Raw genomic sequence first — 27,013 nt, 5'->3', positions numbered from 1 at the left:
CTCCTGGAGCTGGAGCTCAGCCAAACAGTTTCAGCTCCACCAAAACTGGTAGTGAAGCTGGGTGGAGCTCTCACAAAATGAACTAGAGTTGTGGAGCTGGGTTTAGGCAGCTCCACAACTCCACTCCAGACCCAACTTTAAATTTAGGAGTTGGAGCTGTACCAAACAGACCCTATGAATCTAGATATATTTTAATACTACAAATCTGAACGAGCCTCTGTCTAGATTTTTCGTAGTCATCGGATATATCCCATGAAACAAAAGGAGTGTATATTTTCCTAAAAGAATTTTAACTGAGAAAAAGATCACGAAGGGAGTAGATTATTTTGATTTTGACGCTGAATTAAGATGAAATTGGAAAACTGTTTATCGCGATGCAGATGTAAAAGAAGAATTTCCTTTAAAAAAAATACGAATTCTCAGTGACACTGGGAAGCTTCTGTAATTGCATTACTTTCATTTTCCACATTTAAAAAATATTCACAATCGATTTTTCTCCCCTCGCAGCTAGTAGTGTATATACAAAAACCGAAAGAAAAATCGACCACCTTAAAACCAATTGAAACCAATTTGAAGAATATGATCCTGGTCCTAATCCACGTCCTCTATCCTAATGTTCCATGGCTCCCCTCTCTCCCCGCCGCGGCCGCCGTCTCCGAGCACCACGTAGCTCACCACCACCGCCCTCGGCCTCCGCCTCTCGCCGGCGTCCGCGCCGCCGCTCTGCTGCTCCTCTGGTGGTTGTTGTTCCGCCGCGGGGAGCTCGCGGCGGCAGACGGGGCAGCTCCCGTGGACGCCGAGCCACCGCTCGAGGCACTCGCTGTGGAACCGGTGCCCGCACGGCATCTCCTTCCCGGCGGCGAAGGCGTCCAGGCAGATCGCGCAGTCGCCCAGCGAGTCCCCGCCTTCGCCGTCCTCCCCGGCCTTCACCTCCTTCAGCGAGGCGATCGCCGCCTTCGACGCGGGGGGCACGCCGCCGCCGAGCCCGCCGGAGAACAGGTCGCCGCCGTCGTCGCCGATGATGATGTGCTGCACCATCATCACCGGAACCCCGCCTTCTCCCGGAATCTGCACGGACGGCCCCATCCCCATCGCCAGCAGCCGCAGGAGCCCCGCCGTCGCGAGGTCGACGCCGTTCGCCGTGGCCATCGTCGCCGGCGGAGAGAGAGAGAGAGCGCCGCCGCGAGGAGATCAACTACTCTTTTTTTTTTTTGGTTTTTTGTGTGCGATATTTTGCTGGCTTGAGGAGGACGGTATATATATGGGAGGGGAGCGGAGGTTGATGGTGGAGAAGGTTCTGGAAGATTCTGGGCTGGCTCCTCGTGTCACTGAGCTGTGGGCCCCCCTATTCTGGTTTGGGTCGGGCTCGCCGTTGGAGGAGATGACGTGGACGAGTCGGGATTTTTCAATTTTTGGATTTGTGTCGGTCGCTTTGGTGATGAGTTGGATCGTTCACCGGGCACGCGCGCGAGAGGTTCTTGAACGTTCCAGATATTTCCGTCTGACCATCCATGGGAGGCTGACTGTGGGACTCACGAGAAGGCTATTTTTTAATTAAAATATTTAAAAAATAATTTTTTGTTTTGAAAATTTACAAATCAAACCGTCTGCCAGAGGGCGGTAAGAGACCTAAATGCAAATTTTATAGCACAACTTGTTAGCTTTAGGATTTTATAATTTAAAATTATATTATATAAAATCAGATGAAATAAAACTTTATATCAAAATTGTAGAGCTCAAGGAGATATACAACTTTGTAGTTAACAACTTTTTCATTTAAGATGTTTTAGATATCCAAATATTCGTTACAAAATATAAAACACATTTTAAAAAATCTCAGATCTACATTTCAAACAACATTGGATGGAGATAAACTTTATATAAAAGTTGTAGATCCTGATGAGATCTATAACTTTGTAGTTTAGCACTTTTCCATTTAAAATCATTTGGAGTATCGAATAAGCATTATTAGTTTTTAAGCAATTAAAACTGGTGAAAAGAGTTTGAACACAAATAAAAATTTTGCATTTAGGTCCCTTGCCGCTCATTGGGAGGGCGATTTTTAAAAATCGCCCGGCAGGCGATTAGATTTGTAAATTTTCGAAAAAAAAATATTTTTGTAAATATTTTAGTAAAAAAATGTATAAATAAAAAAAATGAAGCGGGTACGGGTGGCCCATGTGTATATACTAGTTTTTAACCAGGCCCATGTATACTCCGACCTCTTCCTATCAGGGCCTTTTAGATCATGGGCCTAATTTGGTCATGCGATTTCGACCCAGATTTTGCTTTATTACATAGGCCCATGTATATTCCTTCTCTGGTCCGAAGCACTAAAAATGAGATGTAAAACATTCTCAAATTTGGAGTGTAGCCTTTGAATTCATAGAAATTTCATCCATGGAAACATGCTGATTTGAAAAGTTACGGTTACAATATCCCAGGTAAGGCACTAGGCCCATACAATTACACACGCATATAACTGTTTTTGAGTTTTTGATGATAAGCCGGTATAACATCACGTCTTCAGGTGTTTATTTAGGTGCGGGAATGAACTGCCTACTAACAAACCAATCAGCCATTACACTATTACAGACGTGGCTGAAGGTGGCAGTCAATAGCACCAGTGCAGGTACGGCAACATCAGGCATTTTGCGTTGCTCATGCTCCGTCGTCGTCTTCGACATTGTTGACACGCTCGCACTCATCAATCCATTCGCTATATCTGCAAGAGAATAGAATGTAAGTAAAAGTGTGGCATAGGTGATTAGACTTTGCACAACTGGAATGAGTAAGTTGTTATTTGTAGGGAGTTTTAACTTACATGTCGATTGGTTCAGTCAGTGCTGCAACAAAGAAATCACAGAATCAGTATAGACTTGGAAAATGCAGTTTACCAAAGAACAACGTTTTACTACCCACTGTTTTTATGCACGATATTCTTGTGCAGGTTTATTACTCACTCTATCTTCTTTTGCACCATCAGTTAACTCACACTTGCAACATGTTTATTGTCTTGATAGACATGAAGGTGTCAACATAGTGGCTACTGAGTGGACATCAGAGACAATATAGTTTGTTCAGACCAATTTTACTGAAAAACTAAACACCCATAAATAGTATGATTCCAAGTTGAATTTCCTCTCTTATCCTCAATTTGATCTTTACAAGAGATTCTGCTCTACTCTCTTAGTTCTGCTGTATTATCTCCAGTTGGTTGAAACAAAGTGACTAGGCAAAGAGTACAATACTAAAAGGACATGGCTATGAGAAGCTAACCTAATTTGTTCTCGAAGGTGGTACCAGTTCATTTCATGAAAGGAACAAAATAACAAATCCAATGCTCTTGCTTGCATTTTTAAATGAAATGAGAAATCTAAATCAGTGTACCACTAACGCATACCATTGACAGTGGTGCTGAAGTTTTCCTGACAGATCCTACATGAAGCCTCGCCGATCAGGTTCTTCATATCACTGGAAGAAGGGTGAGAAATGAGTCAAAATGCATTACCATAAGCAGTAGCAACAGACAGATAAGTAAACTTGTGGAAATTGTACTCACATCCGGCATTCAACACTACTGCCATGATTGCAGAATGGGCAGGAAAATACAGTATCAAGCTTGTCCATCCTCTTCTTAGGTGGTGGCTTAGCCGCTGACTTCCTCTTTCCCATGGCTCAAGTTACTTTCTTCCTTCAAAGTAAAACAAGGAACATTAACTATAATGTTCTGAATGACCATAAGTTCTACAAGTTTCTAGTTGTAAACATGACACAAAACATCCATAGGTAAATTCATATCGAACAGGCAATTTACGTGAGAAACTTCAGTGTGTTTTGAAGAATATGTATTAACACACACAACATAAGAAAGTTCATCTATGCTACCAAATTCTATTATCACAAAAGGAAGTGGCCAGTGAACTAATCACAATGGTGTTCAGGAGCACAAGATCCTATTTGTTCCTGCGATGGATACTACATCAAGTGTTCATCAATCAGTAAAAATTTAATAAAGATATACTTCATAGAGAGGGAATTTGGCATAACCCTTCCAATCCAATCAACCCAGAAAAATCAACCAACGACATGCTGTGAGAATCATTTTGAGTAATCTACAGCGGGAGTTCCTGACTGAAACTAAACTGATTACTCAAAAGAAATTACAAGACCCACATCTACATAGCTTGTTAATTTGCTAAGGATGACAAACGAGAAGGGGCTGAAGGATTTGCCATGTACTTAAGTCTTGTACTCCTATCCAAACTTCCTCTCTTCCATGACGATTTTGAAGCGGGATCGGGAAATTTGGACTAACCCTAGAGAGAGAAATCCTGAGTCATCATACATCATTCCTCTACCAACATACAACCAACCCACCCGATCAAACGTCAATTCAACTAAACGAGGTACAAAATAGTCAATAATCCCCTCGCGATCCCCTCACGGCAGCAGATCGGATCGATTCTTCCCTCACGATGAAGGGGGTTAAACACACAAACGATCCAAAAACCGCACACCTGTACCACCACCATGGCGCAGCACATAAAAGTAAAGAAAATTTCGGGCGGCGGCGGAGAATGGGCCGACGTGAACGCCGCCGATGGAGGCACCCGCCTGTCCCCCATGGGGGGCAGCCAGAGCCAGACCGTGGGGAGGTGATGGAGCCCGGGGCCTCACCTGAGCCGGTCGCCGGAGGTGAGGACGACGAGCAGCCGTGGGAGGGTGGCTGTCAGAGGCGGATCTCGCCGGAGGAGCTCCCGGGGCAGGCGGAGGGGAGACGGGGAATGCGGGGAGCTCGAGAGCGCGTCGGAAGGGATTGGGGGGAAAAAAATGGAGGGTGTTCACACCCGCCGCTAACAAACGGTCAAGCTTGACCCAATATCCTATACTATCATAGAAAAAGAAGTGGTAATGGATTTGGTGATCGATACTCCTCGTTACCGAAAAATTAAGGTAATCTACATATTTTTGTTATGTTCGGATAGTATCCTCCGTTTCATAATGTAAGACTTTATAGCATTACCCATATTCATTTAGATGTTAATAAATCTAAACATATACATACATATGCGAGCAATGCTAGAAAGTCTTACATTATGAAGTGGAGGGAGTATAATTTTAGCTTAGAAAAGAATAACATGAAGCATATTTCTATATGCGTGAATATCTTTACGTAGAGTAATTGTTTAGCGGCGGGGGAGAACTATCCTCTGTCTTATAGCAGGCTCAAACCGTGGAACGATCATGTGCTAGATCTGAAATAAGTACCAAAATCGAGAATTATACAAAAGAAGAATTGGGACACTACAATAAGGGACATGAGTTCGCCCCGTAGCGTCGGCGGTAGCCTAGCATGAGGCAAGGCCAATCGGCGAAGAGCATAGAGGCAGAGGGGACGACAACGCCTCTATGTTGTTACCAAACTATCTGTTATCGCCAAATCCATCCATGTGTAACTTTATGGGGATGATGTTAGCCGACTGAGGATTCACAACTGGCTAGCGGCGGCTATCCTAGCCGCTATCGATATTGAAGGTGCATAGTGGCGCTACCGTCGTCTTCAATATGCCCATGTGGCAGTGGCGAGGTCACGTTTTGATAACTTAATATGGAATTCCTTAACAAATATTAATATTAATGGTGAAACAATAGTAGTAATGTATAAAGATAAATAACATACCCCATCATAAAAGAATAACTTTTGACGACAAATTTGTTTTTTTAACAGGGGATGTAACCAATAGGGTTGAAGGGTTTATTATTTTCAACCTTTCTAAAATAATATGATAATACCAAAAATTGAAAAGATAACAAAACCAACGCAAACTCTATCAAAACTTTCGTAACCTTATACTATGAAATTTTCTATAAAAATTTGAGAAGCCCTCAAACGAAACACCATCAAACACTATCTTCGCATACCAAAATATAATTTACCAAAAACTAAGTTCTTTGTTTCAGCAATAAGTGAAAGAAGCTCATACAAAACCAGAAAAGAAGATCCACAAGACCTATTCGGTCCCTGATATAAGATATTTATGGAGGAGTTTATATTAGCTACGACTTCTCATAGAATCTCTAGCTCTCTCAAAATAGACTAGACCGTTATCCAGAATATGAGAATATGTACTTGTAGAATCCAATTTTTTTTTACAAATGTGTCGCCATATTTTTTTTAAAAAAGTTAGCATGTATTTATATTATAAATTTCTAAATTACATTGTGATTTTAGTGTATTTACAATGTAAGTTCCTAAATTACATATGTAATTACAATCATTTTCATATATAATTATACTAGATTTATACTATAATTATATTTGACATATTTTTTACCTAAAAATAACTCCCCAAACATGACCATACTCATGTAGTAAAAGGTTGTGTTCGTATCTGGTGGTTGGGAACTCTCCCCTCCGGTACATAAAACGGAGGAGTTCATTAGCACGTGATTAATTAAGTATTAGAAAAAAACTTAAAAAATAAATCAATATAGTTTTTAAAACAACTTTTCTATATAAATTTTTTACAACTGATACACCGTTTAAGCATGCGCGAGTTGGGAACTCCGAGTGCCGATCTCATCCCAAGTAACTTTGACCGGTACTACAGGTAACATGATCATACAGGTTAATTGCGCATGGCACATCCAACGGTACAGATCGGATCGGAGTCGCCTTCCATTTCGGCATCGGCTCCGCCCTCTCTTCTCTTCCGCTTTGCCCCCACCCTCTCTCTCTACTCTCTCCTCCCTCCCCACTTTTGCTTTCCCGTCGTCTCGTTGCCGACGTCAGATCGACCGCCTCGTCGTCGGCGCCGCAGTCGCGGGCGGGCGGGCGCGGTGGGGGTTAGGGTTTCCGTGGGGGGTGGGGGGGGGGGGGGGGGAGGGGCTCGGGATCCATCCATGGCTTGGCCCACGGGATGCCTCGGCTTCGAGGCCGCCGCCGCCGTCTGCCCCGCGGCCTTCCAGGCGTACCAGAAGTACTACGGTGAGCTCTCCGCCCCCTCCCCCCGCCGGATTCGCCTCTTTCGCTGGGGTTGGTGAACTCCCGTGGTGTGGTGTTAGGGTTTCGACCAGGAGAGGGGGAATTGTGGGGGGTTTTCAGTCGGTTGTGCTACTTTTGGGTTTTTTTTTACTTGTCTGTGTTTTGGCGAATTTTGGGGAATTTTGTGCTGTTTAGGTTGATAATTCCGTTGGTCAAGTATCTGATATTTTTAGAGCTTTTTTCTTTTTTTTTTGTCCTAGTTGATGAAAGGATGTCAATGGCTAAGCACTTCTCTAGGGTTTAAAAGACTGCAATAACTTTTAGTTAAGTGTGTGTTAGTACGAAGACCAATTTTGGAGATAGTGGTCATGGTTGTTTAATCTGTACAACATGGTCTAATTAGAGGCTGTACTAGGCAATTCGTGGTACAATTTACTGTAAACAAAATTATTGGTACAATTCAGTTATCATGTCATGATTCCTTAGCACCTGAAAGCATAATTTGTTACGAAGTACAGAGATGATCTTTGATGCACAGTGATTGAACATCTGTTGGACTCTAGCGTTACTTAGATCATGTTTGCTGAATCCTGAGGTACTCTGATGCTGTCTAAATCTATTAGTTTGATCTTTTTTTTTTTGGCTAGATATTGTATCAGCGTTTTCAAACGTGAACACACGAGAAGGATTGGCTGAGCTTTCACAAGTTATAGATGGCATGGAAGGATTGAGGTGAGCTATCTTGAAAATGCTTTTGTAGGCATTGACAATTATGTGGTGTAAAAAAATGAGGCGTGCTATTTTTTTCTTTTATCACAAGATAGCTTGCACTTCTCACTTCTCACCTTTATTGTATCTTTACTTTTCAGTGATAAGATTTTATGAAATAAATTTTTTTAACTTCTACCTGACATGCCTACCGAGCTAAAGTATCGTTGAGAGTTAGCACAAAAGAAATCGATCCTTGTATCTCCTAATATTCATCTAGGGATGCAGTTTCCTGATACTTCTTTTTCCTTTGGCCTGATTACATTCTCTAATGTTTTCATACAGGGATGCGATATTTAGTGACATCCCCAAGCTCATGTCAGCTCTTGACTTAGTGAGTAATGCTCTCTAAATTGGTTATGCATTTTTTTCATATGCTTTTCAATTCGTTTTGTTGATGGAGAGTTCTCTCTTTTAGGATGATGCTCACCGATTCAGTATCTTCTATGATTTTGTCTTCTTCATTTCCCGAGAAAATGGCCAAAAGAACATCTGTAAGACCACCTATTTTAAGCATGACCATGTATGCTACTTATATAGTTTATATACCCCTAGAAGACTGATAAGAATGCAACCTTTCAATTTCATTATTTTAGCTGTTCAGAGAGCTGTGGGAGCATGGAGGATGGTTCTAAATGGGAGGTTTCGGTTGCTTGACAGGTGGTGTAACTTTGTTGAGGTATGCAAATTTCTGCTTCATAACTGATCTAAAATTTCAATTGTTTCACCTTGAACAATTATTAGGTCTGTTATTCATATGCAATTATTGCTTCGGCATTATTAGTGGGGGGTTCTTTAGTTTGTGAAATTATCATAGGGATTTGCATGGTTTACATATAATTTTTTTCTGGGTTTCTTCTTGATGAATCAACCAACAGTTTCTTTAATAAGAATACCTTAGATATGTGAATGGGGCCAAAGGACAATAATCATCTAGCATGAATAAGTGACTCCATCAGTTTCACTGAAGTGGTGGCTGAACTACACTTTGATGGTTTGAATGTTCGATACATGAAATCATGAATACATGATGACTGTATAGGCTTGTTAAGGTGTATTTGAGCACATCAAATAGCATTATCTTTGTGTCATTGCACTTGTATTGCAACACTTACATTTCTTCCAAAATATGAAGTTTGTACTAGTAAAAATATGGTGAAGAAAACTCTAGATTGTGTTGGTCAGTATTTGGTATTGTGCATTTAAATCATTTCAGTTGTACATGAAAATCAACCTTGAATCCTAGGCACTTAACAAAAAAGAAATTCTGGATTGGGGTTAATTTTAATCTAAGATGAGCGTGTAGGCCTTCCACTATAGTCTATGGTAGTTATTATAAAAATATTGAGTCGTCTGGGAACTACCTTTATCTTTTGCATTTTCATTCACACGAGAATGTGCAAGGAGTAGACTTTCCTGTATATTTTTAGTTGAGCTGTATCTTTCCTTTCTCAGAAGTACCAACGTTACAACATAACAGAGGATGTCTGGCAGCAGCTGCTAGCTTTCAGCAGGTGTGTAAATGAAGATTTGGAAGGTTATGATCCAAAAGGTAAAGTTTAATCTATTTCATATGATTCTTTTGAGGATTTCTATCATTTATTTGCAGCTTCCTCTGTAGATATAGCCCAGTAACAGTTAAGGCAAATCTAATGTTGCTATTCTTTTCTGTTTTCCTAGGTGCTTGGCCAGTTCTAGTTGATGATTTTGTGGAGCACATGCACAGGTTTGTCATTCTTGTCCTTAGTGCTCATTTAGAGTGCTTTCCAATTGAGTTTATTGATTCTGTTCCCATTCCATAAACCTAAAGCATTCAATTTTCTGATATGACAATTCAATTCAATTTAATGGTACTGCAATTGAAAAATGTAGTTTAGAATGGGATATTAATATTAGTATTAGCATTGGTGCGCAAGTACCTTGTGAGTTTTGTCTTCACCCTCAGGTGCCAGAAGTCATGATACCTGTTGTTTTCTGCATCTTGAACCGTATAGCATGGTTTCACTTATATTTGTTTTCTGCATCTTGAACCGTATAGCATGGTTTCACTTATATTTATTTTTACTAGGTATATAGTTTTTATGCTTCCTAATAAAGGCAATTCACAGAACTTGTGGTAAAAAAAGACTTGACAAAACTTAAATTATTTTATGCAATAAAGCTCCACATTTGCTTCCAACTGTTATGCTTGGTGAATGATTTTAACGGATAGGCAGTTAAGGAGCTTTTGGGATTTAAGATTAGGCACAACTTACTTAAAATAGTTAGCAACTTTGCATTGTACGATGTGGCTATTCTCGCTGCACATGGGATGCATATTAATAGTGATTGTATTTTGAAATAGTAACTATAGAAAATAATGTGACACCAGATTTATCCTACTAAATACATCTTACATGACAATAGATTCGTGGAAGCCTTCTCCCTACTAGTAGTACATAATAAGAAGACTTCCATAATATGTTTACAGATATTTGTATTTCACAAAACGCTTCTATAACTTTTAACATACTCTATGGGCTGGTCTCAATTACTTTTTTCCTAGCTGTATTGCTGCTTATGAGTTTGCTTTTGCAAAATGTAGGATTTATAATTCCTGTGATTGCTCCAGTGCGATGGAATCACAATTGAACATTTCCAATATATTTGGAGGTAATGTTTTGAGGCAACACTACATATACTAGTTATTTAGTCAGCTTTGTAGTTATTCCCAAATTTTGTGTGACAGGAATAAATCCATTACCTGGATCAAAGAGGAAATGCCCTACTCGTCTTAAACCTAATGAGGATGTGGACCTTTCGGATAATTTTACGCGCTCAGTCCATCTTGCGCCTCTGAAACGGCTGAAGGAGAGCCCTGTCATTACTAAGTATGGAGTTTGGGAATACAATGCAGGTACTCCTTTGGTTCACAGTCCATCAGATTATTGTGAGGATGCAAATTTGCACAACCCAAGAGGTTGTCTTCAGAACTCACCTTCTATCGTCGAAGATTGTTTGTCAAAAGGATTTGAAGGTTGCATTTCAATGAAATGCTCGTTTTAATATAATCAGGAATACATGGCTTATTCACAATGACAGTCCATAAACTTCATGATTTTCCACAGTGTGAGCATTCTGTATCTGTAATTAGTCAATTTTTGACTGGTAATATTATTAGTCTGTACCCTAATGATGCCATTATGTACTTGAGACGAAATATGTGCAACTGACGTCTCTGCTGTAACTGAAGACTGTAACCCTTTCTTGTAGATCATTCCTTCTACCGTTTTATCTTGCCTGATAGGTAATGTTAGAACTTGTATTGGGCACACTGCAATAAAATATTGGCAAGTGCGAGTGGTAAGAGGAAAATGCGTGACTTTTTATCGCTTGAGTTCATGGGGCTGTTATGTTCGGCAAAGAAACTTTGGCTAAATTTTGCATCTGGATGTCAGTTTGGGCACAATGTTTGACCTGGTTTAATGAGTTTGGTAAGGTTTTAGCCATATCTTGCCAAAAAAAAATGATATACAAACTCCCGAGTTACTCGCACCCAAAGGGCTAAAAAGGTTTGCTTTTTACCCAATCATGCATGTATCTGCATGTGTACAGTCGGAACAGGGACACTGCTGGAAAATTGTGTTCATTCACCCAAGGAAGTAATCCAAGAAAAAAAAAAGGAGTTCATGCGCTCAAGGAAGTAATCCAAGAAAAAGATCAACAAATTGGTGTTTCGTGTTAACTAGAGTACATAACACATCACTGATATTTGATTACAACACATCCTAGTATTCTGTGAAAGTTTCCCTGGAAGTCTAGCAACTGAAACAGGTGTTAGTGCACAGATCAACGCCATATGCATCTATGATCATGATCTGAAATGTCATCCGAAGAATTTATACCCAGAAAATAATTGCAAACAACATTTCGTACAGTCAAGGTGTTGTCCTCGTCATTGGCAGCAGGCGAAATTGCCAGTGAAGTTAAATCCTAGAAGCAAAAATGCTAGTCCTTGGAGATACAGATTAAAATAGTAGCTAGTTTTCCCATGGAAGATAAGGTTATATGACGCACAGAAGATGAGAAACACCGAAAATCCAATCTCGGGAAGATTAATTCTGCAAGCAAAAGACAGTATCAATATAAATTGTAATTCATACAGCAGTCTAGTTTAAATCATGATATAGATAGCCTTGAATAGAGGTCATACCTGTCTCTTAACCTTTTCCGGGTTTTTGGAAGCAAAGGAACCTGAGTGTCCTCAACACTACTCCCTATCTTCTTCGTCACAGTCCACTTGTTAAACCCAGATAATTCCATAAGGCCAGTTAGTGCAGCTCTCATGCGAAGCACAGTCATCACACTCTCAAATAAGATCCAAAACGGCATTATGTGTAGATTTCTGAAGAGACAAAGAATAACATTAAGTTTTAGTTTATGGGGGAGGGCATATAGGGAACATTTTAGAACTAAACACACAGGCAATGCAGAACTGACCTTGGATTTCTTATGGTTGTGATAATCAAAAGTGCCATAGGAATGTAGGCGACACCCCAGATTGGTATGAATAGCTCTGGGATCATGACCGACAAAGGGACTATGATGTTGTAAAGAACACAGGCAACCATAGGGGCTACAACTCTCCGCACCAAAAAGAAGCTATAGAGCATATAGAACTTCTTGAGGAGCGATATATCCTAATGGAACAACGATGGGGTGAATTTTCAGATTTATTGTATTTGCCAATGGTGTGAGAAAAGAAGCTCACCTTGGCTACGAAAACATCCATTGCTATCTTTCGGAATAAGTTTGCACCACCGCAGGCCCACCGAAATTGCTGTCGACAGTAGGCTCCATAAGTGGACGGCAGTTCGCTCTTGACCTATGACATGTTAACATAGCCAAATCAGACTGTTTTACTTTAAAATTCATTATATTGTTGAGAACTCTATGGTAGCAAAAGGTTTGCTCACTCTGATATCCCCAACATAGATAAATTTCCAACCATTTAAGGATGCTCGAACTGCCAAGTCCATGTCTTCAACTGTAGTGCGGTCCTTCCAACCTCCTGCCTCATTGATGGCTGTTGTGCGCCACACTCCAGCGGTTCCTGATATACCCAACATAGATTGTATTTTTGTAATACTACAAATTATGGACTTGTTTTTTTCTCTTTATGGTGTTTAGAATCCAAAAGTTATAGAGGTATGTATGTACCATTAAAGCTGAAGAAGGCAAAGGTTGCTGATCCAGCTTCCTGCTCAACCTTGAAGTGGTAATCAAAAAACATCTTCTGTACCCTTGTCAACAGGCTTGTGGTGTCATTCACTGCAAAATTCTGTCAATTAAGAATTGGATCGATCAGAGTAATAAAATGTTATCTTGTTTGAGAAGGCAATATGCTAGCAGTTTTCTCATGTCATTTTTTTTCATGCCTATGAATGTGTAAAGAGATATTTTCTTTGTCAGCTAAGACAGTGAGTATTTTAAAGCAGATTTTTGTGCAAAGTTTCTGAACAATGAGCTCTGAAATGGAGAAAGTATTCCTGTGTGATAATGTACCATGACATAGAAGCATATAGGACTCAAAATATTATCCAGAGCTATTCTCCGTTCCATGGCCTAATCAAAACTATGCATTTGTGATAGATATCTGGAAGAGTTATGCTCCATAGCTCACAGGAATGAAGTCCTTACCGAAGGCCCACCGAGCTTGAACAAGGGCGACATTCGGGTTGTGCATGAGGAATGGGACAGTTCGGAGCAGGAAATCTGGCTCAGGCTGGAAATCAGCGTCAAATATGGCAATATATTCGCACTGCTTGGTATAGTCACATTCCATTCCTTTCTTCAGGGCTCCTGCCTTAAACCCCTTGCGGCTGCTTCTTGTGACGTACTTGATGTTTACTCCTTTGCTTGCCCAACTCTCACATTCAAGCTCCACCAAATTCTGCACGCAAGAAGTAATTTGATCATCTTGCGATTACACGTCTACACTCATTAATGATAAATACAAGATTGATAGATGATTGTGTATTGTCTAAAATGTTCGATTGTACTTGAAATATAATGCCCTCAACCAAGGTTTTGTTCAGTAAGACAAATGAAAGAGAAGGTTCACAAGTGGCTGTTGTGCACAAGCGGATGTGCTGTAGTGTGGTGCCACCGTGTTTGAACACATCATGTTGTCATTGGATGGCATAAGATAAACCGTATTTGATGATTGTGGTAGAATGATAGATACAGATCTGATGGACTGATGGGAGGGGCTACCTGGTCACCTCTGTTTTTTTCAGAAAGTTCATTGTGCCTGCCAGCTACTGCTGCCTCGTTGTACTAAGCCAACCCATTCAGTGAGCCAGTTAAGTGTTCAACAACAAAAATTAAGCAATCGAATATGAGCAATAAGTACGCTAGAATCGATCACAGAAGACAACTCTTAGGTCTTAGCATCTTTTGTTTCTTATTGACATGTCCTATTTACCTGAATTATTTTTTGTGAAAATAATGTATATGTCCTCAAAATGAATCATCATAAAATTCTGAGATAGCAAAGGACTTTTGAACTGTGAAGATAATAACATAGCAAAGCATGAATGCATGATATATTACAAATAAATGCCATGTAGATGTCTTCTACTAGCAGCTCAAGATATATGAAATAACATGGCAAAGATTCCTCCTATAGGAGAGGGATATGCCCAATCATTGAACCATTCATCAGATCCATCATCCATGACATTGGATAGTGGGCTGCAAGCCAAGTGGGAAGTCAGCCAGATAGGGGAAAAGTGAGCCAGGGCAAATTTCAGGACTAGGTAAATGAGCTTATGTAATATACTATAAGTGCATGCATCTCCCATCAGTAACATCAAGGACTAAACTCACTTGAATCAATAATGCTGATTTACTGAGTTTAAAGTGATCTATCATACCCCATGGTTTCTCTGTTGTTACAGATTACGCTCAAATCATTGCATTAACCTCATCCATGTGATGAAACTCATCACACAAATATGTGGTTGGATGTCCAGATCAGATCCAAAATTCTCGAAGTATCCTTTGCCGTTGGCAATAGGGCTGTAACTGTATTGCGGGAGATTAAAAAAGAGAGAGAGAGAGAGAAAGAAACAGCTATTGAAATTTCTCACTTCAGATACATATTCGTATTATTTCTCTGAATACTAAATTAATTATTGTGCTGTCAGACAGGGGTCCACTGTACCCATGTGAGGGAAGGGTCCAGACTCCAAATGAATTGTTATCGTTCTCCATCCAATTCAATCTTGGTGTCCTCTTTGACTGTAGCATGTTATGTACTTCATTTTCATATAATCATATGCTCCAAGTCCCATCTCCCATAATAACAAAAAACACTAGTACTATCGAGTCTATCTACTAGTGAAGTGGTGATAGCGAAAAGGTTTTACCAATTGACACTACTACTGTGCTAGCTCCCTCAACGTTGGAGTAGCTTTCATGTGTAATCCAACTATACCAACTAAGATAAGTGGTATGCTATGAAAGCTACCCTTCTGTCAAAACTTTTGATCTGAACTGTCCAATCCTTTTCCCACCAACAAATGTCTCACTTCTTTGAGATAGAACTTAGGTAGGTACTGATAGGCTCTCTACTCCTAAAACAGAAAGTCCTTGCTAGGAACTAGGAAATCTCCACCCATGCTGATGCAACAATAGAACAACACTACAACAGTACTACTACTAGAAAACGAGGAGTTCATCAGTTTTACCTTGATGAACGGATCGGTGGAATCGTCCAGCACCTGGACTATTAGCTTGTCCTTTGGCCATTTGAGCTCACATGCCGCCCCAATCGACAGCTTGTACACCTACACACAGCCCATTCCTAGCAGGATCAGATAACATATACCAAAATATTCAATCTCGCAAGGCAACAACAGGAACAGGAAAAGGTAATCAAACAATAATACAGAGAGAATGATTAGTATTTTTTTTGTTCCTTTTTACAGTTAATTTTTTTTAGCGGTATCTTCTCACCTCCAGCTCATTGTACATGGGTATCTGGACCATGACCATGGGATATTCCCCTCTCCCCTTCTCCTCGTCGGCGCCGGCGAGGGGCTCCCACTTGAACCTCCACTCCGGCCGCCACCCGATGGCCTTGACCCCGAGGCTGACCGCGCTGTTGAACGTCGCCTCCACCACCAGCATCACCGACATCACCATGCACACCCACACCGCCACCTGCAGCGTCGGCGCGATCACCCCGCCCCGCACCCGCACCCACACCTCGTACCACGCCGCCACCCCCACCGACACGCCCCCCGCCGCCGCCTCGTCCCCGCCGCCCAACACCCCGATCAGCCACGGGACGACCCCATCCCACTCGAACGCCCCGCCGCCTCCAACCGCTGCGGAACAGCAGGGAAACGACGTCAGATCACGCGAGACAGCGAGCAAGGGGGGCTAAAAAGTTGCCAAAAACGGGGGAATGTACCAGCGAGGGGGCGGCGGAAGTCGACGGCGCCGAGGGAGGAGGCGGCGGAGAGGGCGGCGGCGGCGGCGAGGGCGAAGACGGCGGCGCCGCCGATTTCTCCCGCCTCCACCATGGGTGCCGTGTGGTGGAGGTTGCAGTCAGCGACGGAGAGAGAGAGAGAGAGAGAGAGAGAGAGAGAGAGAGGCGGGGCGTGATGCGATTTGGGGATTTCTGCTAAGTCCACACTGATTTCTTCTTCTGTTGTTTTATTATTTTTCTCGTGCTGACTCCATCTCAATGGGGACAGCGGTGCACTACCACTGCTGCACTTGATTTAACGAAGTATTTATACTTGTACATTGATGATTGGAGTATCTTGTTAGTACTATCTCCATTCCAAAATAAATGTAGTTGTGGCTCGTGGATATACATATTCAACGTTTAACCGTTCGTCTTATTTAAAAAAATATGAAAAAATAAGAAAAAAATATTTACACGTAAAGTACTATTTATTTTTTATCATCTAATAACAATAAAAATACTAATCATAAAAAAATTTCAATTAATACGAACGGTCAAACGTTGAATATGAACAGTGTAAAACTACACTTATTTTAGGATGGAGGGAGTTTTTTTTTTCCGGGCCATTAGATAAGCTGACATTGATATTTGACCAGCTGATCTTCCCCAATAGAATATATGCAATGAGCAAATAAAATAAAAGGCAAAAGGAGATATGGTGAGGGTTGCCCACTTAGATCATTATTAAGTGGATTATGTTCACGGATTGCTGATTTGATTATACGTATAAGTTAGTTAGGTTATGAGATAACTTAGAACAAGTGATGTAAACAATGTAGTACAATATAATTTTTTAAATGCATTTATGAAATGTCTGACTTTTTTTTGGCCGTAGGCCCTATCATATAAGTAAAATTGATTATTTCACTTTTTATATGTCATATGGTGATCTGATCATTTCAGAACTACACAAGCTCTGTATGTTCAGAAATATGTCGGCTTAGCCAAAACTACGACTCTAGCACAAAATGTTTCTCACCATCTTGAAAAGTTTAAAGCCTACACTTGACTTTTATATCACGAAAGTTGTTGAGGAAAAATGATATTGTTCCTCAAGTTGATCCCAAATATTACAACATTTGATCCCATTCTCCAGTATTTCTTTTTAGTTTCATTTCACATGCATTCTAGTTGCAGCAAATCAATATCTTTTTATTAACAGAGGCGTGGACAGTTACGGGTATACCTAACATTATGCTCAAACCGATCTTGCCATGCTACTGGCTGAATTTTTTTTTTACTGCATCGTGCGGTGAGCAGATCTGATCCAGTGGCGGAGGTGAGCGTCTCCGTCATCTGGGCTCACACACTGGCATAGTTGCAGCTTTGGTTTGGATTGCATATGTTCCAGGGCCCAGCAGTAACAGTTCTTGAGAGAGAGAGAAGGTTCATTCCGTTTCGATCCTTCAGAAGTTCAGATAATGCAGTGTCATGATTTGATCAGTTATGTTTTTGGGATTTTCGGTGCAATTTTGTCAATGCAGGGCATTGTTTAATGTGACGTATCTTGAATTATTTTTTTAAAAAAATTAGGGGAGCAAACGTGTATTATCATACTACTAGTATGTTTTAAGCTTGTTGATTAGCAAAGGAAGTAATATCTGAAAACAAATATACGGAGCAGGTCTCATGGACCCTACAATAGTACAGTGATGATGGTGTAGCAGGAAAGGATAATGGCACGTTTTTGTCTGATCCTTTTTTGTTGATGAAGTACTCAGACCGTGCCAAATGATTGAAGGCAAGCGCAAACGATGATTGCAGGTACGAGTAAGATAGGCTTTTTTTTGTGAGAATGCCATCAAGTTCTCATGATGAATGCCTATCATTTTCAAGGTCTCCCTTTTTTGCCTTAAAAGAAGCCTAAGATGCAAGCTTAATTTCACAATTAATTGTAGTTGGAACACCTACTCCTACTCGTTTGACAAATCAAGCCTCAACTGAATTCTGAACACACAGTTTCAAAAAAAAAAAAAAGGGAAAAAACTCTGAACACACAATTACCAACCTGAAAATGTAATTCGACGCTACTACTGGGCCAAGCCGTCGTTGTCCACAAGGCGACAGCCCACTAGGCCCATGGGCTCAAGGCACATGGCAGGAAAAGCCCAGTGCATTGATCTACTGTAATTAAGCAGAAAATAGTGATTTTGTTAGCTTTTTTGAAATCTCAATATATTCGTAAAACTATATAAAAAAAAGTATTCATGACAAGCGCTTGATAATAAAAATAGTAAAACAACAATTTTCTTCTAAACAACTTCAACAAAATTCATGCAATTTTTGTTTGAGAAAGAAAAGCTACGGTCAAAGTATTCTTACCAGATAGTAGCAGAGTAGGCATGTTAGGTGTTTTCAAAATCAATAATTTGGTAGTACAATAATTCCTTCCTCAGTAATCTGCAACCACATGCGTATTTTTGTCTCGCGACAAATTTTGTGGCCCTGGTGGGCTCTTCTTGATCAGAGAAAATCTCACAAGAGGGCCCAATAATTTGCTCGATCTTGTGGCGTTTCTTCCTCGCCTCCATCTCCACCGCTAGTGCTTGGCTGCCTCCTCGTCAGGTTCTCTCCTCTTTCATCCTCTTCAAATTTAGTTCTATCTGTCTCCAATTTACTGTGGTTAATTAGGTTGCGATTTGCAAGGATAGAGGCAAAGATTACTATCTGCAACACTAACTTCTTTTGTTGTTGAAGGAAACATATGCTCTTACTTTCAGTTCAGATTTTTCTTTTCATTTTCTCCGTTTGCAATTTGCAGTTCTGTTGTTGTTGCAGACGATGATTGTGTGTGTCGGAATGCATTAGCCCATAGTTCTTGTCGATGTGGTCTTTTTTTTTCCTCTCTCTTTCTCTTGATTGATATGGAATAGTTACACAGTTGAAATTGTTACAGATGGCCACACCAGTGCCTGTCACAGAATGCTATGATCCTATGATGTTATCAACATTGTTAACCAAACACCAGTCAACTTCAAATATCTGAGGATTCAGAGTTGTGCTCATAAATTCAGAATTGCGTTTTGACTCTCATGCTGAAGCAATTACTTTGAGTTTTGAATTGTGATATCGTTTGATGAATTGAATTCTGTTGGCAACAAACAACTTAATATCTGAACATTTCTGCATTATCTGTTCAGATTCTAGGAGATGGCATCAGCAGCAATGTCTACTCTGAACCTGAGTTCATCTCCTCTGACCAAGCAGCAGCTCCGATTTGGAGCCAGCACACTCAGTGCAGAACACGTCAGTGGCTTCAGCTCTGCAAGGCCAGCTCCATCGTTGTGCTGCTCCAGCTCTCACTGGCGAGCGGTCAAGCTGAGACCGAGACGGCGGCCATGGCGGCGCGCCGGGAACCGGGTCGTCGCGCAGGCCAGCGGCTACAAGGTCGCCATCCTCGGCGCCGCCGGTGGGATCGGGCAGCCGCTCTCGCTCCTCGTCAAGATGTCGCCGCTCGTCTCGGCGCTGCACCTGTACGACATTGCGAACGTCGATGGTGTCACCGCCGATCTTGGACACTGCAACACGCCGGCGAAGGTCGCCGGGTTCACCGGAAAGGAGGAGCTCGCCGGTTGTCTTGCCGGCGTGGACGTCGTCGTCATCCCCGCCGGCGTGCCGAGGAAGCCAGGGATGACGCGGGATGACCTGTTCGGCATCAACGCCGGCATCGTGAGGGAGCTCGTCGAGGCCGTGGCGGACAACGCGCCGGCGGCGCTGGTGCACGTCATCTCCAACCCGGTGAACTCCACCGTGCCGATCGCCGCCGAGGTGCTGAAGCGGAAGGGCGTGTACGACCCGCGGAAGCTGTTCGGCGTCACGACGCTGGACGTCGTGCGCGCCAACACGTTCGTCGCGGAGATGAAGGGCCTCCCGCTCGCCGACGTCGACGTCCCGGTGGTCGGCGGCCACGCGGCGGCCACCATCCTCCCGCTGCTGTCCAAGGCGAGGCCCAAGACGGCGTTCACCGACGAGGAGGTGGAGGCGCTGACGAGGCGGATCCAGAACGCCGGGACCGAGGTGGTGGAGGCCAAGGCGAAGGCCGGCGGCGGGTCGGCGACGCTGTCGATGGCGTACGCGGCGGCGAGGTTCCTGGAGGCGTCGCTGCGCGGGCTCGACGGCGACGCCGACGTGTACGAGTGCTCGTACGTGCAGTGCCAGGCGGTGCCGGAGCTGCCGTTCTTCGCGTGCCGGGTGAAGCTGGGCAGGGACGGCGTCGAGGAGGTGGCGGCGGCGGGGGCGGAGCTCCGGGGGCTCACGGAGTTCGAGGCGCGCGCGCTGGAGGCGCTCAAGCCGCAGCTCAAGAAGAGCATCGACAAGGGCGTCGCCTACGCGCAGCAGCAGCCAGCGACGGTGGCGATGGGTTGAAATTTGACATACTTTTCGCAGCATTTTGCGAGTGATTACCATTTGCTGAATGCATTTCCGTGCCAATTTTGCAGTGGTGCTCCATTAGTGATGACCGACAAAAGACAGATGAGAGAGTATGACTGGTGGACCCCATTATTTTTTATTTAAAAAATGCTGACTGGATTGCCACACGTACGCTACGTAGGATAAAACTGCTTTAGATTGGGTCGAGGGGGGTAAATCGTCTAGAATTGAAAGTTTAGAGCGAACAATATCTGGTTTTCGGGATAAGGGGGTAATTCGATCGATTGTGATAGTTCAGGGGGTAATTCGTACTTTTTCTTTTTTTTTACTAAGCTGCAGGCATGATTTTTTTAGACGGACCATATAAGATTTCGTCTATGAAAATTATATTTTTCTAGATGAACCCTTTAAGTAAAGGGGACCGTCTGAAAAAAAAAATGATTTTCACATGTGATACATGACTGCGCGACCTCTACTTCCTCTGTTCCTCACCACGCAGATGCCCAGCTACCGCTGCTCCCTTCAACATTGCGGTGGTCATGCTGCAGCAGGAAAGTCATGCAAGCACTGCATCGTTTCGCAGACAGCGACGAAGGGCTTGTCCGACAGCAGGGCGATGCCATTGGCCAACACGAGGCCATCGAGCATGCCAGACGCCTTGCCGGTGCGCAGGTCGTCCCCTAGTGTCCTCCACCGTTGGCGTCCATGGGACAGTCCCAACCTAGGTAGGTAGGGAAGCTCCCCATCAACCCAATCTGGCAATCCCAGTGACCATGAGGCGTCTGGTCTGTGTTGCAGGACACACGTATGATGTAAGTCCGTCGCCGGCGGCCACAGCTACGGCGACTGCATCGAGGCCTTCCAGTGCCAGACCGACAGCGCCAGCGCCACCGTCGCCGATGCGCGCGGCCTCGCTGGCCGGCAGGCCGCCAACACCACATGCCGCGCCGAGAGACTAGGAGGAGGACACTCGGAGGCGGGGCCGCCTCGGCGTGAGCACGGAGGTGTATTCGGACGCCGTGGACAAGCTCGGCGATGCGGTGGACGCGCCCGAGACATGCGAGGACGCGTTTGGCGAGGCTGACGGTGAGCCGTCCGCCGACGAACTGTTCGTCGCCGACCTCCTACCGCCGCTGCCGCCTTCTGCGGATGGGCGCCACCCCTTACCTCGCCGGCGAGCTCCTGGGGAAGACAGGGAGGCTTCATAACGCCTCAACAACACACTGACATGTGGGCCCGACATATGCCACGTCAGCAAAACTAGGGAAAAAAATTGATCTATACTGCCTTGGGATCAACTTTGAACGGTTTTAAATAATTAAGAGGTAGAGATTTTTGATATTGGGGAGTAAGGACCTCACTACGTAAAGTTGAGGGACGTGATATGAACTTATTCCCTCTCGTGCTAACATACAGGCCATATTGTGGGAACGTACAGCCCAGCCCATCTCGGACCACTTAAAACTAACCCCCTTACTTGCCGAGTTGCCATGCTAATGTAGGCCTGTATGGTGAGAGTTTTTTTCCCCAAGAAATGCCCCCCTTATTTTTTACCATTATCATAATTGGAATCAGTAATTTTACAAATGGCTCCCTGCATTGGGTCGCTACTCGCTAGCCTAAACATTGCCCCTTATTTTGGACTAGAAGTTATGAAAATGGGCCCTCGTTTATGAAGTAGCTTATAGTTTTTGTTTGCTCAAAAGAAACCTAGTACTTCTGCTTTTCTCTTTTTTGACACAAATAATAGTCCTTCCATATATTCCCTATATCTCAAAATGTAGCAATGCCCCATATCCAGATTCAGATTAGTTATCTATGAGTCTAATCCTATTCTAAATTGTTACTATATTTTAAGATAGATATAGTAATTGAATAACGTTATATATTCAAGACCAATGAAAATTACACATGTTGTTGACCGAAAGCTTAATTTTACACATGTTTTCGTTGCCTGCTGTGGATTCATCCAGATAAGAGGATGCATCTCAGCTGAAGCATCAACTTTAATCAATCAGCTATTAATTTTGCCTGTCATCTGGTGGGGCAGCATCACAGGATGCAATGGTGCGGCCTACACAAACCATATATAGCAACAATCAATGTAATTCTAACTTGCTAAAGTGAAGGTATTATTTTGATGCAAATAAGACTGGCACAAAAGAAAAATAGATTTACCAGGGACATGGGCTAGTGTGCTCGTGCGAAGAGTAGTCATTATGGTAACATAAGATGACACTTTCTGTGTTAAATCATTAACCGTACAATGAAGAATCTGCAAAGCAAGCATAAACAGGATCAACATTTGATCAACATCTGAAAAGAATTAATGGGAAACTCTGTCCAGTGGAATACCTCAAGTGCTTCAGTTGTTGAAGCCTCCCCAAATTTATTTATCAAACATTGTATCTCCTGCTGATAATTGCGGTTAATTGCCTCGACATCACGTTTTGGACTGTAATCCGGTTGAATGCTACGAACAGATGCCAAAGCATCTTCAAACAAGATACGGCTAACTGCAGCCAAACCTTGAAGAGCACAAAGGAATGATAGAACGGTTGCTTTATCGACCTTCCTATGGTAAGTGTCCTCGGCAGTCTTAACAAAGGTCGATACATACATCCTGAAAGTCTGCATTTTCAGAGAAATTTTTAGTAGATTCCAGAATTATTATGTGATTTCAAGATTTGGTCAAAGAACAGCATCCAAATAAAACCTTAACCGAGTTACCTGATCTATTGTATTGAGAGAAATTTCACTTGGCGTTTGAGCTCTCAATTGAGCGCCAGTCTGTTTTTCACAGGGGTGGGGAAGTTGGTTAGACAAAGTTCAGTAAAATTGCTAGCATAATGCATATTAAGAAAGAGCACAATTACCATAATTGTAGAAGCCAACCCGATAGCATCTTTAGCTCTTTTGAGAAGAGTCAGTGCTAACATCCTGCCTTGCCCATACTACAGTACCCACCAAATAAAACATGATCAGCTTTAGCAACAAGCAAGACAAAAGTTCATAGTAACATTACGACATCATCCTATAATTTTGAATAAAATTACAACAAATTAATTGCTATTTCTATTATACATTTGAAGTTAACACATAACCACAATGACTATTGACAAGTGCTCACACAATCTCCAGCGTCTTTTATATATATATATATATATATATATATAGTAAATTTGTTTGGTGCTCCATGGTGCCCGGGCACCATTGTTGAAATTGAGTATATATCCAATTCAAATGAGTATGAATCTTTTTCAATTACTTAGGTATTAACATTAACCACTTTACTAACTAGTTCAAAGCAAGTTTGAATTGAATTTGAACTTGTTTTTGTTAGATTTTGATTCTAGGTATATAGCATCCATACATATAATTAGTTAGGTATGTAATCATGGATTGTGAAATAAAGTTAAATTTGAGTTGTTTTGTTGATAGGTATAGGTATGAATCGAATTATTATAACTAGGTATATACTCACAATTTAAAAATTTTGAAAATTTTGAGTGATTTTGTGCATTAGATACCATGGTGCCCGGGCACCATGGTGCCCCATATGAGTGTCATATATATATATATATATATATATATATATATATAGTTTTCAAAGAAAGTTTATATTATTGAACTTCTTTATCTCCTTTAAAACTTTAGATTTTGCACTAATGCAACAGACTTTTACATTCATATTCACAAGTCCTAAAGTTAAAGGTTGAGGCGCCAAATTAAATTATGTGACCGCTACAAAATTGCTTATTGAATTGAAGCATATTGCTGAAGATTAGAATTTTGTCTTGGAGCGGAAATGCTACTTCCAACGTTGTATTAGATATGCTAAATAACTAAATGCATGTTTAATTCTGATTGTAGTGTGTTATTGAAACAGCTTCTATTCATAACCATCTCATAATTCCTTGAGTATTACTACTATTAGCATTTTTATTGAACCATGATGTGCTTATTCGAAGCCCATATATATCTCCTTAGGAATTGCTAGAATCAACAAACATGTATCCTTTGGCTATATAGTGATTCTTCTTTTGCCGATTACCTCTACAAAAACCAATGGTCTAATCAAAATAAAAGGTGGACACTGTTTACTTGTTTTAGTGCTAAACAAAACAAAAACTCCAGCATATTATCTTGTTTTAGTGCTAAACAAAACAAAAACTCCAGCATATTATGAACAGTACTGACCAAATAGCATATCTTCGCTGAACGTATCTCCGTCCAATACCCTTTAATTTTGTTTATCTCATAATTGAATGGTGTATCGTGCTGCTTGCAAAGCAAAAGGGGGGGGCATTAGAAATTAAATAATAAAGCAACAATGCAATAGTTTTGACGTTACATTATATCAAGGAGGCAAGCTTTCCATTAGATATATTAGTAGCTATTCCCTCCGTTTCTTATTATAAATCGTTTGATTTTTTTACTAGTCAAACTTCTTTAAGTTTGATCAAGTTTATAGAAAAATATAATATTTTCAATGCAAAACAAACATTGTATCAAAATAAATTTAATGCTAAATTTAATAAAACTAATTTCATGTTATAGATGTTAATTTTTTCCTATAGATTTGATCAAACCTAAAAGATTTAACTAGAAGAAAAAATCAAACGACTTATAATATAAAACAGAGTGAGCAGTATACATTTAGCTAGCTTGCTCCTTTAATTTTGGTTTCTTGATGCTACTCCGACATTACTACTGCTTCCGTTGTTGAACTTTCTAGTGAAACTTGCTCTTTCACTTAGGTTTCTTGATTCCTGACATTACTAGTGCATGCTAGCTTCCATCGTTGCCTTTGTTTGCCATTTGCACTAAATAATTCACTATTGTTAATTGAGCTTAGATAATGTGCTAGGAATTTCTATTTGGGAAAAATATACAAACAATACAAAATTTCGATTAGTCAAAATTAACTACAATCCCCATATGAATGAATGGTTGACGTTTTCTATTGGAGATAAGTTAAGCCATATATAGATGGTGACAGTCATGATATCCCACATTCTCCGTTTTCGCTGCTCGTTCGTGTGCTTTAATATTAACCAGGCTTGAGCAGATGATAATTAAAATTCATGCTTAGAAAGTATGAGTTCAGCAAAAGATTTTTTTAAAAAAGGTGTGAGTACATGATTAGAACAAACCATATCATCCTTTTTGATTGATCGACGAGCTCTTAATTCATCCGCACAGTGCTGGAGCTCTTCAATTACGTCCTGAAACTTACGAGAGAGCTGGTGCGATGGAGGCTAAATAGAAGAACAAAAAAACAATTAATCAATATGCTGTCAATTTCGATCTAATCTAACTAATGGCAGATTAAGCTAGGAAGCAGCTGTCTGTTTTGATATATACTCCCTCCTTCCCTAAATATTTGACGCCGTTAATTTTTTTAAACATGTTTAACCATTCGTCCTATTCAAAAAATTTTATAAAATGTAAAACTATATGTATACATAAAAGTATATTTAACAATAAATCAAATGATAGAAAAAGAATTAATAATTACTTAAATTTTTCAAATAAGACGAACGGTCAAACATTTTTAAAAAAGTCAACGGTGTCAAACATTTTGGGATGGAGGGAGTATATACCTGATGGGGATCACCCTCCTCTGCTGGGCCGGGCTGGTCGTCGGCGGTGCCCTTCTTCTGGCGCCTGCGCCTGGAGAGGCAGCCGCGGCGGCGGCGAAGACGACGAAGCAGGCAGAGCCATGCGGGTCCATCGCGACACAGAAGGACGACGTCGCCGGCGGTGCAACGACGTGGGTAGGAGGGTAAGGGAGAAGGTGCGTCGCCATGATCGATCAAGATTTTGATCTATGTATGCGTAGTACGTACTCCTCGTTTCGTTCTTATTTATAATGGTGTAATATAGTTTATTGTCAAATTTGGTAAATATATAAGAAATCCTGCTAAAATTTTAGCAATATTATCAACTTACTAAAATTTTGGTAATGCCAAAATTTGGTAAGGTTTATTTTGGCTACAATCTGAACAGGCTATAATGACCCCTTTTTTCCTCGTTTTTTAAATCTTATACCAGAAAAATGCACCTGGGTTGCAACCGGTGAAGGTTATTTTAATCTTATTATTGTTATAGCGCTTGGTTAAGGTGAAATTCAATATGAGAATACGCTTGGATATATATTTTTCTAGAAAATCATGAACTGCAATTAGGAGTTCGATCATCTCAAGTTACCATGCAATTTTTTATAAAGATTTCTTATACGACTCCTTCTGTATTTCTAAAAGTGAATGAATTTAAAACCTGAGTCAAATACGAATATGTATTTAAAAAAAACGAAGGAACTTAAAAACCGACTTATACACGGATATGACGTATCAAAGTAC

At 41.4% G+C, this 27,013-nt stretch overlaps 5 protein-coding genes across 6 annotated transcripts; 2 read left to right on the top strand and 3 right to left on the bottom strand.

Annotated features, from left to right (window-relative positions):
• Positions 1-437: 437 nt before the first annotated feature.
• On the bottom strand, positions 438-1,222 carry LOC127779999 (E3 ubiquitin-protein ligase SIRP1-like). The gene has a single exon (XM_052306942.1). It carries the CDS (start codon positions 1,147-1,149, stop codon positions 592-594), a length of 558 nt encoding a protein of 185 aa, XP_052162902.1. The 5' UTR covers positions 1,150-1,222; the 3' UTR covers positions 438-591.
• A 1,160-nt stretch (positions 1,223-2,382) lies between these two features.
• LOC127780880 (transcription elongation factor 1 homolog) lies at positions 2,383-4,872 on the bottom strand. 2 transcript variants are annotated; one of them, XM_052307865.1, is made up of 5 exons: positions 4,681-4,872; positions 3,563-3,690; positions 3,404-3,474; positions 2,825-2,846; positions 2,383-2,725 (listed from the first exon to the last, which is right to left on the bottom strand). In XM_052307865.1, the coding sequence occupies exons 2-5, from the start codon at positions 3,673-3,675 to the stop codon at positions 2,662-2,664; spliced, it is 270 nt and encodes an 89-aa protein (XP_052163825.1). In that variant the 5' UTR covers positions 3,676-3,690; positions 4,681-4,872; the 3' UTR covers positions 2,383-2,661. The 2 variants fall into 2 exon arrangements, with proteins under 2 accessions (XP_052163825.1, XP_052163824.1); XM_052307864.1 differs by having other exon boundaries at positions 3,563-3,694; positions 4,681-4,871.
• A 1,996-nt stretch (positions 4,873-6,868) lies between these two features.
• On the top strand, positions 6,869-11,110 carry LOC127779464 (defective in cullin neddylation protein AAR3). The gene is made up of 9 exons (XM_052306243.1): positions 6,869-6,991; positions 7,636-7,720; positions 8,042-8,090; positions 8,175-8,250; positions 8,353-8,435; positions 9,212-9,308; positions 9,437-9,482; positions 10,341-10,408; positions 10,485-11,110. Exons 1-9 carry the CDS (start codon positions 6,907-6,909, stop codon positions 10,799-10,801), a joined length of 906 nt encoding a protein of 301 aa, XP_052162203.1. The 5' UTR covers positions 6,869-6,906; the 3' UTR covers positions 10,802-11,110.
• A 266-nt stretch (positions 11,111-11,376) lies between these two features.
• On the bottom strand, positions 11,377-16,443 carry LOC127779463 (probable glucomannan 4-beta-mannosyltransferase 7). Its single transcript, XM_052306242.1, has 10 exons — positions 16,218-16,443; positions 15,758-16,131; positions 15,490-15,588; positions 13,436-13,688; positions 12,956-13,066; positions 12,712-12,848; positions 12,507-12,620; positions 12,236-12,435; positions 11,949-12,140; positions 11,377-11,856 (listed from the first exon to the last, which is right to left on the bottom strand). Exons 1-10 carry the CDS (start codon positions 16,327-16,329, stop codon positions 11,691-11,693), a joined length of 1,758 nt encoding a protein of 585 aa, XP_052162202.1. The 5' UTR covers positions 16,330-16,443; the 3' UTR covers positions 11,377-11,690.
• A 2,305-nt stretch (positions 16,444-18,748) lies between these two features.
• Positions 18,749-20,815, top strand: LOC127780936 (malate dehydrogenase, chloroplastic-like). The gene is made up of 2 exons (XM_052307930.1): positions 18,749-18,842; positions 19,418-20,815. The coding sequence occupies exon 2, from the start codon at positions 19,428-19,430 to the stop codon at positions 20,640-20,642; it is 1,215 nt and encodes a 404-aa protein (XP_052163890.1). The 5' UTR covers positions 18,749-18,842; positions 19,418-19,427; the 3' UTR covers positions 20,643-20,815.
• Positions 20,816-27,013: the final 6,198 nt, after the last annotated feature.

The sequence above is a fragment of the Oryza glaberrima genome, chromosome 7, assembly GCF_000147395.1.
Source record: "Oryza glaberrima chromosome 7, OglaRS2, whole genome shotgun sequence".
Lineage (NCBI taxonomy): Eukaryota > Viridiplantae > Streptophyta > Magnoliopsida > Poales > Poaceae > Oryza > Oryza glaberrima.
Note: the sequence above shows the minus strand (reverse complement) of the source record. Positions and strands in the feature narration are given on the sequence as shown.

Excerpts from the sequence above, each read along its gene's own strand:
- LOC127779464 (XM_052306243.1), top strand. The coding sequence starts at position 6,907 with ATGGCTTGGCCCACGGGATGCCTCGGCTTCGAGGCCGCCGCCGCCGTC. Across the intron at positions 9,309-9,436 it reads GGAAGGTTATGATCCAAAAG|GTGCTTGGCCAGTTCTAGTT; the intron begins GTAAAGTTTAAT and ends CTGTTTTCCTAG. Across the intron at positions 10,409-10,484 it reads CATTTCCAATATATTTGGAG|GAATAAATCCATTACCTGGA; the intron begins GTAATGTTTTGA and ends TTTGTGTGACAG.
- LOC127779463 (XM_052306242.1), bottom strand. The coding sequence starts at position 16,329 with ATGGTGGAGGCGGGAGAAATCGGCGGCGCCGCCGTCTTCGCCCTCGCC. Across the intron at positions 16,132-16,217 it reads CTTCCGCCGCCCCCTCGCTG|CGGTTGGAGGCGGCGGGGCG; the intron begins GTACATTCCCCC and ends GCTGTTCCGCAG. Across the intron at positions 12,621-12,711 it reads TCTATGTTGGGGATATCAGA|GTCAAGAGCGAACTGCCGTC; the intron begins GTGAGCAAACCT and ends AACATGTCATAG.
- LOC127779999 (XM_052306942.1), bottom strand. The coding sequence starts at position 1,149 with ATGGCCACGGCGAACGGCGTCGACCTCGCGACGGCGGGGCTCCTGCGG.
- LOC127780880 (XM_052307865.1), bottom strand. The coding sequence starts at position 3,675 with ATGGGAAAGAGGAAGTCAGCGGCTAAGCCACCACCTAAGAAGAGGATG. Across the intron at positions 2,847-3,403 it reads CTTCAGCACCACTGTCAATG|CACTGACTGAACCAATCGAC; the intron begins GTATGCGTTAGT and ends TCTTTGTTGCAG. Across the intron at positions 2,726-2,824 it reads CTGACTGAACCAATCGACAT|ATATAGCGAATGGATTGATG; the intron begins GTAAGTTAAAAC and ends ATTCTCTTGCAG.
- LOC127780936 (XM_052307930.1), top strand. The coding sequence starts at position 19,428 with ATGGCATCAGCAGCAATGTCTACTCTGAACCTGAGTTCATCTCCTCTG.